At 46.9% G+C, this 10,661-nt stretch overlaps 1 protein-coding gene across 1 annotated transcript; it reads left to right on the forward strand.

Moving 5' to 3' along the window:
- Positions 1-223: 223 nt before the first annotated feature.
- LOC123121632 (WRKY transcription factor WRKY76) lies at positions 224-1,822 on the forward strand. Its single transcript, XM_044541645.1, has 4 exons — positions 224-452; positions 534-878; positions 969-1,085; positions 1,220-1,822. Exons 1-4 carry the CDS (start codon positions 288-290, stop codon positions 1,586-1,588), a joined length of 996 nt encoding a protein of 331 aa, XP_044397580.1. The 5' UTR covers positions 224-287; the 3' UTR covers positions 1,589-1,822.
- Positions 1,823-10,661: the final 8,839 nt, after the last annotated feature.

The following is a 10,661-nucleotide window of genomic DNA, read 5'->3' on the forward strand; positions in this document are numbered from 1 at the left end:
GACTATTCTGCAGCTTGTTCCGTCAGCCATGACGCGAATCGTGACCTCGCCCCCTTCAATAATGTATGACGTAACCGGAGGCGATATCAGCGTGACCTCAGGCTGCAGATCCAATGGACGCGCCGGCCAGACCAGACTACCGCTTCTCGGCTGCGTAACCGATTTCCCACGTCCCCCATATCCCCGCTATATATCACCCGCGCTCCTTGCCTATTCTCAAACATTCAAGCGTCCTCTGCTCGTGCTTGATTCTTCTACCTCCAGCCAGAACAGTCGCAGAGGCGTGCATGTGTTGCTTCTGGACCATGGACACGGCGCCGGTCTGCCTCGACCTCATGGTCGGGCGTCCCATGGACCACGAGCCGTCTCGGGCGAGATGCACCGGAACAAGAACCGAGGCCAACGTTGCTAGCTCGGCCTGTGGCAGAGCACCTTCCATGACCAACGACGAGGTACTTACCCGCCCGATCCTTCCCCACTCCGTCTCGTGCATTGTCTCAATGAGGTGCTGACCTGAGCGTGCCAATTTCCAGGCTAAGATCCTGGAGGCGAAGCTGGCGCAGGTGAGCGAGGAGAACCGGAAGCTGACTGAAATGATTGCCTACCTGTACGGCAACCAGGTCTCGCGCCAGAGCCCCGACGGCGAGGGCCAGCCGCGCGCCAGCACGGCAGCGTCGCCGACGCCCCCGGCGAGCAAGAAGAGGAGCCGGGACAGCATGGACACCTCCCATTCTTGCGATGTGGAAATTAGCAACAGGAACGTAGGCACGGGCGAGGCCGAACATGTCGATGTGGACAGCCCTCTGAGCAATGGCACTTGCCGGAGAATCAAGGTCAAGAAGGTCTGCACCAGGATCGACCCATCGGACACGAGCCTCGTAAGTGCCAAATCACTGGTCAAAGCATTTTTCAACGGATGAACGAACTGCAACAGTACAAATTGATACCAAAATCGGTGGCATCTGTAGGTTGTGAAAGATGGATATCAATGGCGGAAGTACGGGCAGAAGGTGACACGGGACAACCCGTCCCCAAGGGCCTACTTCCGATGCGCCTTCGCACCGTCCTGCCGTGTCAAGAAGAAGGTACCGTGCGAATCCCGTCCAATTCGCCGAGCATTGTGCAGCACCACCATTTACAGTCACAGCAATCCATTACTGAAAAGCTCATGCTCTGGTCCGTCGCTAATTTCTTGCTGCGATGATCCATGGTGGTGCAGGTCCAGAGAAGCGCGGAGGACAGCTCGGTGGTGGAGGCGACGTACGAGGGCGAGCACAACCACCCGCACCCCACGCGGGCCGGCGAGCTGCCGAGCTGCGCCACGCAGGGCGGCGGCTCGGTGCCGTGCTCCATCTCCATCAACTCCTCCGGTCCGACCATCACGCTGGACCTCACCAAGAACGGGGGAGGCGTGCAGGTCGTCGATGCCGGGGAGGCGCAACCGGACATGAAGAAGGTGTGTCGGGAGGTCGCGTCGCCAGAATTCCAGAGGGCGTTGGTGGAGCAGATGGCCCGCGAGCTCACCGGCGACCAAAAGTTCACCGACGCGCTCGCCGCGGCGATCCTGCGGAAGCTGCCGGATTATTAGCATAACTAATTATAGAGACTACGCGAACTTCAGAAACTTTCTAATTTTGTAGCATTTGGAACACTAAGGCTGACGTAGTACAAAATTTCATCTACAATATTGAAATCGATTACAGACATTTTTACAATATATTAAAACCCATAGGCCATAGCTGATCACAAGCTCATCGGCTTACGGGTAGACACTAAATTCCAATAAAATAGCAAAAAAAATCTAAAATTTTCATACATCAAAGATGAACAAATTTTCTATGTGCGTGCAAAATTGAATGACAATATGACATTGGGGAGCTCGGGGCAGAAAAAACAGAATCGGTTCTCCAAAATAAAAAAAATTGAACATTTCTTAAGACTTTGATTTAGTTTTGTCGAGAGCTCTTGTGATGTCATATCGTCATAAAGTTTCGCGCATCTAGAAACTTGTGCACCATTGGTGCCAAAAACAATATTTTTTTGCTATATTTTTTCATTTTATTGTTCACCCACAGAAGCAGATGCTCCTGTGCATCGAAACGCCATACTCAACATCAAAATATCACATCTTCTAATAGTAATTCCAAGATCAACTCTTGTAGAGTCGATAACACACCCTCCGTACATAATGACCGTCGCCGATACGAAGACTAGACGGGTAAAAAAACACTCGTAATTTTTTCTAGCCGCCCGCGGCTAAGACTCGGCCGCGACACGTCTTAGGGCATCGTTTCCTCCCCACCTCGTCCCTAAATTCAACGCTAACATAACCCATCCTTGCCACGCCATGGACTAGTTGAGCCGCCTCGTGTCGTCACAGGTGGCGCTGGTCGGCGGTGCTTCATTTTCCCACATCGCCGTAGCCTCATCCTTGGGACCCACGTCGATGGGTGGCTGTCCTCCCCCCTTGTCCTTGGAGTTTCGAGAACTTGTGATTTAGTAGTCCATGTCCTCAACTCTGACATGTTGGATTTTGAGGTTGACTTTGACTCCGACATTAGCGAGCTCAACCCCTTCCCATCCCCCCTCCTCGTCAACATGAACGAGCAACACCAACTAGCCTTGGTGCTCGAGCAATCCATCCATGATGATGACACTCGCTACACACTTGTGGCAGAGGAGCAACAGGAGTTAGAGCTCGCGAGGGAGAGGTCGGTCTAGAAGATTGCTGACTGTGCCGCCACCTGCCAACTCAAGCGGCGCTAAGCCTTCCAGAATTCGTGCATTGATGTCGCCCGCGAGACCAAGTTCGAAGGCATGTGCCACCAGTGAGGCATTGGACTCCAACTCTAACTAACCGTTGTCGGTTCGAAGGTCATTGTAGTTAGCAACGTCGAGTAATGATATTGCCTATATTAAAGGAAATATGCCCTGGAGGCAATAATAAAGTTATTATTTATTTTCTTATTTCATAATAAATGTTTATTATTCATGCTAGAATTGTATTAACTGGAAACATAATACATGTCTGAATACATAGACAAACAGAGTGTCACTAGTATGCCTCTACTTGACTAGCTCGTTGATCAAAGATGGTTAAGTTTTCTAACCATAGACATGAGTTGTCATTTGATAAACGGGATCACATCATTAGGAGAATGATGTGATTGACTTGACCCATTCCGTTAGCTTAGCACTTGATCGTTTAGTATGTTGCTATTGCTTTCTTCATGACTTATACATGTTCTTATGACTATGAGATTATGCAACTCCCGTTTACCGGAGGAACACTTTATGTGCTACCAAACGTCACAACGTAACTGGGTGATTATAAAGGTGCTCTACAGGTGTCTCCGAAGGTACTTGTTGGGTTGGCGTATTTCGAGAATAGGATTTGTCACTCCGATTGTCGGAGAGGTATCTCTGGGCCCACTCGATAATGCACATCACTATAAGCCTTGCAAGCATTGAAACTGTAGAATATGTGGGAGCCAATATGAGCATCCAGGTTCCGCTATTGGTTATTGACCGGAGACGTGTCTCGGTCATGTCTACATAGTTCTCGAACCTGTAGGGTCCGCACGCTTAAAGTTCGATGATGGTTATATTATGAGTTTATGTGATTTGATGTGCCGAAGGTAGTTCGGAGTCCCGGATGAGATTGGGGACATGACGAGGAGTCTCGAAATGGTTGAGACGTAAAGATCGATATATTGGACGACTATATTCGGACATCGGAAAGGTTCCGAGTGATTCGGGTATTTTTCGGAGTACCGAAGAGTTACGGGAATTCGCCGGGGAGTATATGGGCCTTATTGGGCTTTAGGGGAAAGAGAGAGGAGAGGCTGCGCCCCCCCCCCCCGGCCTAGTCCGAATTGGACTAGGGGGAGGGGCTGCGCCCCCTCCTTCCTTCTCTTCTCTTTCCCCTTTCCTTGATTCCTACTCCTACTACTTGAAAGCGGGGGGAATCCTACTCCCGGTGGGAGTAGGACTCCTCCTAGGGCGCACCATAGAGAGGGCCGGCCCTCCCCTCCTCCACTCCTTTATATACGGGGAGGGGGCACCCTTGGAGACACAACAATTGATCTCTTGATCTCTTAACCGTGTGCGGTGCCCCCCCTCCACCATAATCCACCTCGATAATATTGTAGCGGTGCTTAGGCGAAGCCCTGCGTCGGTAGAACATCATCATCGTCACCACGCCGTCGTGCTGACGGAACTCTCCCTCAAAGCTCGGCTGGATCGGAATTCGAGGGACATCATCGAGCTGAACGTGTGCTGAACTCGGAGGTGCCGTGCGTTCGGTACTTGATCGGTCGGATCGTGAAGACGTACGACTACATCAACCGCGTTGTGCTAACGCTTCCGCTTTCGGTCTACGAGGGTACGTGGACACACTCTCCACTCTCATTGCTATGCATCACCATGATCTTGCGTGTGCGTAGGAAATTTTTGAAATTACTACGTTCCCCAACAGTGGCATCCGAGCCTGGTTTTATGCGTAGATGTTATATGCACGAGTAGAACACGAGTGAGTTGTGGGCGATATAAGTCATACTGCTTACCAGCATGTCATACTTTGGTTCGGCGGTATTGTTGGATGAAGCGGCCCGGACCGACATTACGCGTACGCTTACGCGAGACTGGTTTTACCGCCGTGCTATGCACACAGGTGACTAGCGGGTGTCAGTTTCTCCAACTTTAGTTGAACCGAGTGTGGCTACGCCCGGTCCTTGCGAAGGTTAAAACAGCACCAACTTGACAAACTATCGTTGTGGTTTTGATGCGTAGGTAAGAACAGTTCTTGCTCAGCCCGTAGCAGCCACGTAAAACTTGCAACAACAAAGTAGAGGACGTCTAACTTGTTTTTGCAGGGCATGTTGTGATGTGATATGGTCAAGACGTGATGAGATATAAGTTGTTGTATAAGATGATCATGTTTTGTTGAAGTTATCGGCAACTGGCAGAAGCCTTATGGTTGTCTCTTTATTGCATAAGATGCAAGCGCCAAATAATTGCTTTACTTTATCGCTATGCGATACCAATAGTTGCAAGAGCAATAGTTGGCGAGACGACCATGTGACGACACATTGATATAGATCAAGATGATGCAGATCATGGTGTCATGCCGGTGACGATGGAAATCATGACGATGCTTTGAAGATGGAGATCAAAGGCACAAGATGATGATGGCCATATCATGTCACATATTTTGATTGCATGTGATGTTTATCTTTTATACATCTTATTTTGCTTAGTTCGACGGTAGCTTTATAAGATGATCTCTCACTAATTATCAAGGTACAAGTGTTCTCCCTGAGTATGCACCGTTGCGAAAGTTCTTCGTGCTGAGACACCACGTGATGATCGGGTGTGATAGGCTCTACGTTCAAATACAACGGGTGCAAAATAGTTGCACACGCGGAATACTCAGGTTAAACTTGACGAGCCTAGCATATAACAGATATGGCATCGGAACACTAAGACCGAAAGGTCGAGCGTGAATCATATAGTAGATATGATCAACATAGTTGAAAGATCATGGATGTCGCCTAGAGGGGGGGTGAATAGGCGCTTTAAAATAATTACGGTTGAGGCTTGAACAAATGCGGAATAAACCTAACGGTTAATTTGACAAGTACAAAACTTAAAACAACTAGGCTCACCTATGTGCACCAACAACTTATGCTAAGCAAGGTAAACAACTAAGTGATAGCAAGATATATGACAAGAAACAATATGGCTATCACAAAGTAAAGTGCATAAGTAAAGGACTCGGGTAAGAGATAACCGAGGCACGCGGAGACGACGATGTATCCCGAAGTTCACACCCTTGCGGATGCTAATCTCCGTTTGGAGCGGTGTGGAGGCACAATGCTCCCCAAGAAGCCACTAGGGCCACCGTAATCTCCTCACGCCCTCGCATAATGCAAGATGCCGTGATTCCACTAAGGGACCCTTGAGGGCGGTCATCGAACCCGTACAAATGGCAACCCTTGGGGGCGGTCACCGAACCCGTACACTTTGGCAACCCTTGGGGGCGGTCACCGGTACCCGTCAAATTGCTCGGGGCGATCTCCACAACCTAATTGGAGACCCCGACGCTTGCCCGGAGCTTTACACCACAATGATTGAGCTCCGAACAACACCAACCGTCTAGGGCGCCAAGGCACCCAAGAGGAACAAGCTCTAGGGTGCCCAAACACCCAAGAGTAATAAGCTTCTCAAACTTCACTTCCACGTATCACCGTGGAGAACTCAAACCTATGCACCAAATGCAATGGCAAGGGCACACGGAGTGCCCGAGTCCTTCTCTCTCAAATCCCACTGAAGCAACTAATGCTAGGGAGGAAAATGAGAGGAAGAACAAGAAGGAGAACACCAAGAACTCCAAGATCTAGATCCAATGGGTTCCCCTCACATAGAGGAGAAAGTGATTGGTGGAAATGTGGATCTAGATCTCCTCTCTCTTTTCCCTCAAAAACTAGCATGAATTCATGGAGGGGTTGAGAGTTAGCAAGCTCGAAGAAGGTCAACAATGGGGGAAAAACACGAGCTCTAAGGATAAGGTTGAATGGGGAAGAAGACCCCCTTTTTATAGGAGCTCCCGAATCCAACCGTTATGTGCTCAGTCCGCGCACGAGCGGTACTACCGCTCAGGGGAGCGGTACTACCGCCCGGGCGGTAGAACATAGAGAGCGGAGCAAAACAGAGGGCGAGGCAGAGCCGTATGAGTGACACTACCGCTGGAGCCAGCGGTACTGCCGCTTGGCCCAGCGGTACTAGGGGCGATGGTAGCCGCGGTACTACCGCACACGAGCGGTACTACCACTCCTACTGCTGCTACTACTACCGCTGAACCCGACACGAGAAAACCATGTCTCGAGTCGAGGCGGTACCAGCGCGGAAGCGGAGCCGTACTACCGCTTATGGCCATAGGCGGTACTACCGTTGTGGGATGGCGGTACTACCGCTTGTGGCGATACGCGGTACTGCCGCTCCGGTCCAGCGGTACTACCGCTGGCGCCAACCTTATGCCAAGTCCACGAAAACAAGTACACTCCAAGGAAGACCAGAACTGCCATAACTTCTACAAATGAGCTCCGAATTGAGCAAACTCAAGCTTGTTGGATAGTGAGAAGAGGCAGGGGAGGTATGCCTAACAAATAGAGGAGTGAAACCTCCAACCGAGAAGAACCGGCATAACCTCCAACATCGAAAACATCATAGAAGATGCGAGTGAACTCCGTTTTCGATGAACTCGAGCTTGTCATCAAGATGACCATAAGCTCCAAAACTCACAAAGAGAAGAACCAAACAAGAACCAATAAAGATGATGCAAGGATGCAATGGTTTGAGCTCTCTATGAATGATACGATCAAGCTACTCATCGAGAGCCCCCCTTGATAGTACGGCAATCGATCCTATAACCCGGTCTCCCAACTACCATCATGAGACCGGTAAAATAGAAAACCTATCAAGAGCAAACCTTTGCCTTGCACATGGTCCACTTGACCTAGATGATGACGATCTTGACCCCCTCAAGATGGACCACCTTTCTTGATTGCGTTAGCTCGATGAAGACTAGTTGATTGCTCCCCCATACTCTACTATGGGTGAGCCACCCTTCCACACATCTTCACAAGTCCATTGTCACCACAATGGATGGCAAGCTTCAAGCATTTGATCTCTTCGTGATGCTTTACTTGAACTTGCCCGCTTCACTTGAACTTGCACACCGCAACCTAACCCCACAAAGAACTCTCACGAAGACCATGGGTTAGTACACAAAGCGTAATTGACAATGCTTACCATACCATGGGGTCGCTTGATCCCTCGGTACATCTTGTGTGCTTTGTGTGTTGATCAACTTGATTCACTCTTGACTTAGTCTTGATCAACCTTGACTCTTTCCAACTCTCTTCATTTGGATGATGTCTTGAAGGTAAACATGAATGATCACTCAATCTTCTTCTTCAAGACATGCTTGCAATAAGCTCAACTCTCACATGACCAATCTTTGGATAATTCCTTAATAACACCTTGGTCACCACATAAACTCCTTGAAACCAACACATGGACTTCAAGAAATGCCTATGGACAAATCCTTCAAATATAACTCAAGGCAACCATTAGTCCATAGAGATTGTCATCAATTACCAAAAGCAAACATGGGGGCACCGCATGTTCTTTCAATAGTGATGTTCACCATTGAAACTACTCCATCTCACGTGATAATCGGACATGGTTTAGTTGATATGGATCACGTGATCACTTAGAGGATTAGAGGGATGTCTATCTAAGTGGGAGTTCTTATGTAATATGATTAATTGAACTTAAATTTATCATGAACTTAGTCCTGGTAGTATTAGCATATCTATGTTGTAGATCAATAGCTCGCGTTTAGCTCCCCTGTTTTATTTTTGATATGTTCCTAGAGGAAACTAAGTTGAAAGATGTTAGTAGCAATGATGCGGATTGGATCCGTGATCTGAGGTTTATCCTCATTGCTGCACAGAAGAATTATGTCATCGATGCACCGCTAGGTGACAAACCTATTGCAGGAGCAGATACAGATGTTATGAACGTTTGGCTAGCTCAATATGATGACTACTTGATAGTTTAGTGCACCATGCTTAAACGGCTTAGAATCGGGGTCTTCAAAGACGTTTTCAACGTCATGGACCATATGAGATGTTCCAGGAGTTGAAGTTAATATTTCAAGCAAATACCCGAGTTGAGAGATATGAAGTCTCCAACAAGTTCTATAGCTAAAAGATGGAGGAGAATAGCTCAAGCAGTGAGCATGTGCTCAGATTGTCTGGGTACTACAATTGCTTGAATCAAGTGGGAGTTAATCTTCCAGATAAAATAGTGATTGAAAGAATTCTCTAGTCACCATCACCAAGTTAGTAGAACTTCGTGATGAACTATAATATGCAAGGGATAACGGAAACGATTCCCAAGCTCTTCGTGATGCTGAAATCGACGAAGGTAGAAATCAAGAAAGAGCATCAAGTGTTGATGATTAACAAGACCACTAGTTTCAAGAAAAGGGCAAAGGGAAAGAAAGGGAACTTCATGTAGAACGGCAAGCAAGTTGCTGCTCAAGTGAAGAAGCCCAAATTTGGACCTAAGCCTGAGACTGAGTGCTTCTTCTGCAAAAGTACTGGTCACTGGAAGCAGAACTGCCCAAATAATTGGCGGATAAGAAGGATGGCAAAGTGAACAAAAGTATATTTGATATACATGTTATTGATATGTACTTTACTAGTGTTTATAGCAATCCCTCGGTATTTGATACTGGTTTAGTTGCTAAGAGTAGTAACTCAAAACGGGAGTTGCAAAATAAACAGAGACTAGTTATGGGCGAAGTGACGATGTGTGTTGGAAGTAGTTCCAAGATTGATATGATCATCATCGCACACTCCCTATACTTTCGGGATTATTGTTGAACCTAAAATAAATGTTATTTAGTGTTTGCGTTGAGCATGAATATGATTGGATCATGTTTATTGCAATACGGTTATTCATGTAAGCTAGAGAATAATTGTTGTTCTGTTTGCATGAATAAAACCTTCTATGGTCATACACCCAATAAAAATGGTTTGTTGGATCTCGATCGTGGTGATACACATTTTCAGAATATTGAAGCCAAAAGATGCAAAGTTAATAATGATAGTGCAACTTATTTGTGGCACTGCCGTTTAGGTCATATTGGTGTAAAGCGCATGAAGAAACTCCATGTTGATGGACTTTTGGAATCACTTCATTATGAATCACTTGATGCTTGCGAACCATGCCTCATGGGCAAGATGACTAAGACTCCGTTCTCCGGAACAATGGAGCGAGCAACTGACTTATTGGAAATAATACATACTGATGTATGCGGTCCGATGAGTGTTAAGGCTAACGGCAAGTATCGTTATTTTCTGACCTTCACAGATGATTCGAGCAGATATGGGTATATCTACTTGATGAAACACAAGTCTGAAACATTTGAAAAGTTCAAAGAATTTCAGAGTGAAGTGGAGAATCATCGTAACAAGAAAATAAAAGTTTCTACGATATGATCGCAGAGGTAAAATATTTTGAGTTACGAGTTTGGCCTTCAGTTAAAACAATGTGAAATAGTTTCACTACTCACGCCACCTGGAACACTACAGTGTAATGGTGTGGTCGAACGTCATAACCGTACTTTATTAGATATGGTGCGATCTATGATATCTCTTACCGATCTACCACTATCGTGTTCGGGTTATGCATTAGAGACAGTTGCATTCACGTTAAATAGGGCACCATCTAAATCCGTTGAGACAACACCGTATGAACTATGGTTTGGCAAGAAACCTAAGCTGTCGTTTCTTAAAGTTTGAGGTTGCAATGCTTATGTGAAAAAGTTTCAACCTGATAAGCTCAAACCCAAATCGGAGAAGTGCGTTACCCAAAAGAAATGTTGGGTACACCTTCTATCACAGATCCGAAGGCAAGATATTCGTTGTTGAGAATGGATCCTTTCTAGAGAAGGAGTTTCTCTCGAAAGAAGTGAGTGGGAGGAAAGTAGAACTTGATGAGGTAACTGTACCTGCTCCCTTATTAGAAAGTAGTTCATCACAGAAATCTGTTCATGTGACTACTACACCAATTAGTGAGGAAGCTAA

Source organism: Triticum aestivum, chromosome 5D (genome assembly GCF_018294505.1).
Source record: "Triticum aestivum cultivar Chinese Spring chromosome 5D, IWGSC CS RefSeq v2.1, whole genome shotgun sequence".
NCBI lineage: Eukaryota > Viridiplantae > Streptophyta > Magnoliopsida > Poales > Poaceae > Triticum > Triticum aestivum.

Bases quoted from the DNA above. Each gene is read 5' to 3' on its own strand.
- LOC123121632 (XM_044541645.1), top strand. From the start codon at position 288: ATGTGTTGCTTCTGGACCATGGACACGGCGCCGGTCTGCCTCGACCTC. The intron at 453-533 runs GTACTTACCCGC...GCCAATTTCCAG, and splicing joins CTTCCATGACCAACGACGAG to GCTAAGATCCTGGAGGCGAA. The intron at 879-968 runs GTAAGTGCCAAA...TGGCATCTGTAG, and splicing joins ACCCATCGGACACGAGCCTC to GTTGTGAAAGATGGATATCA.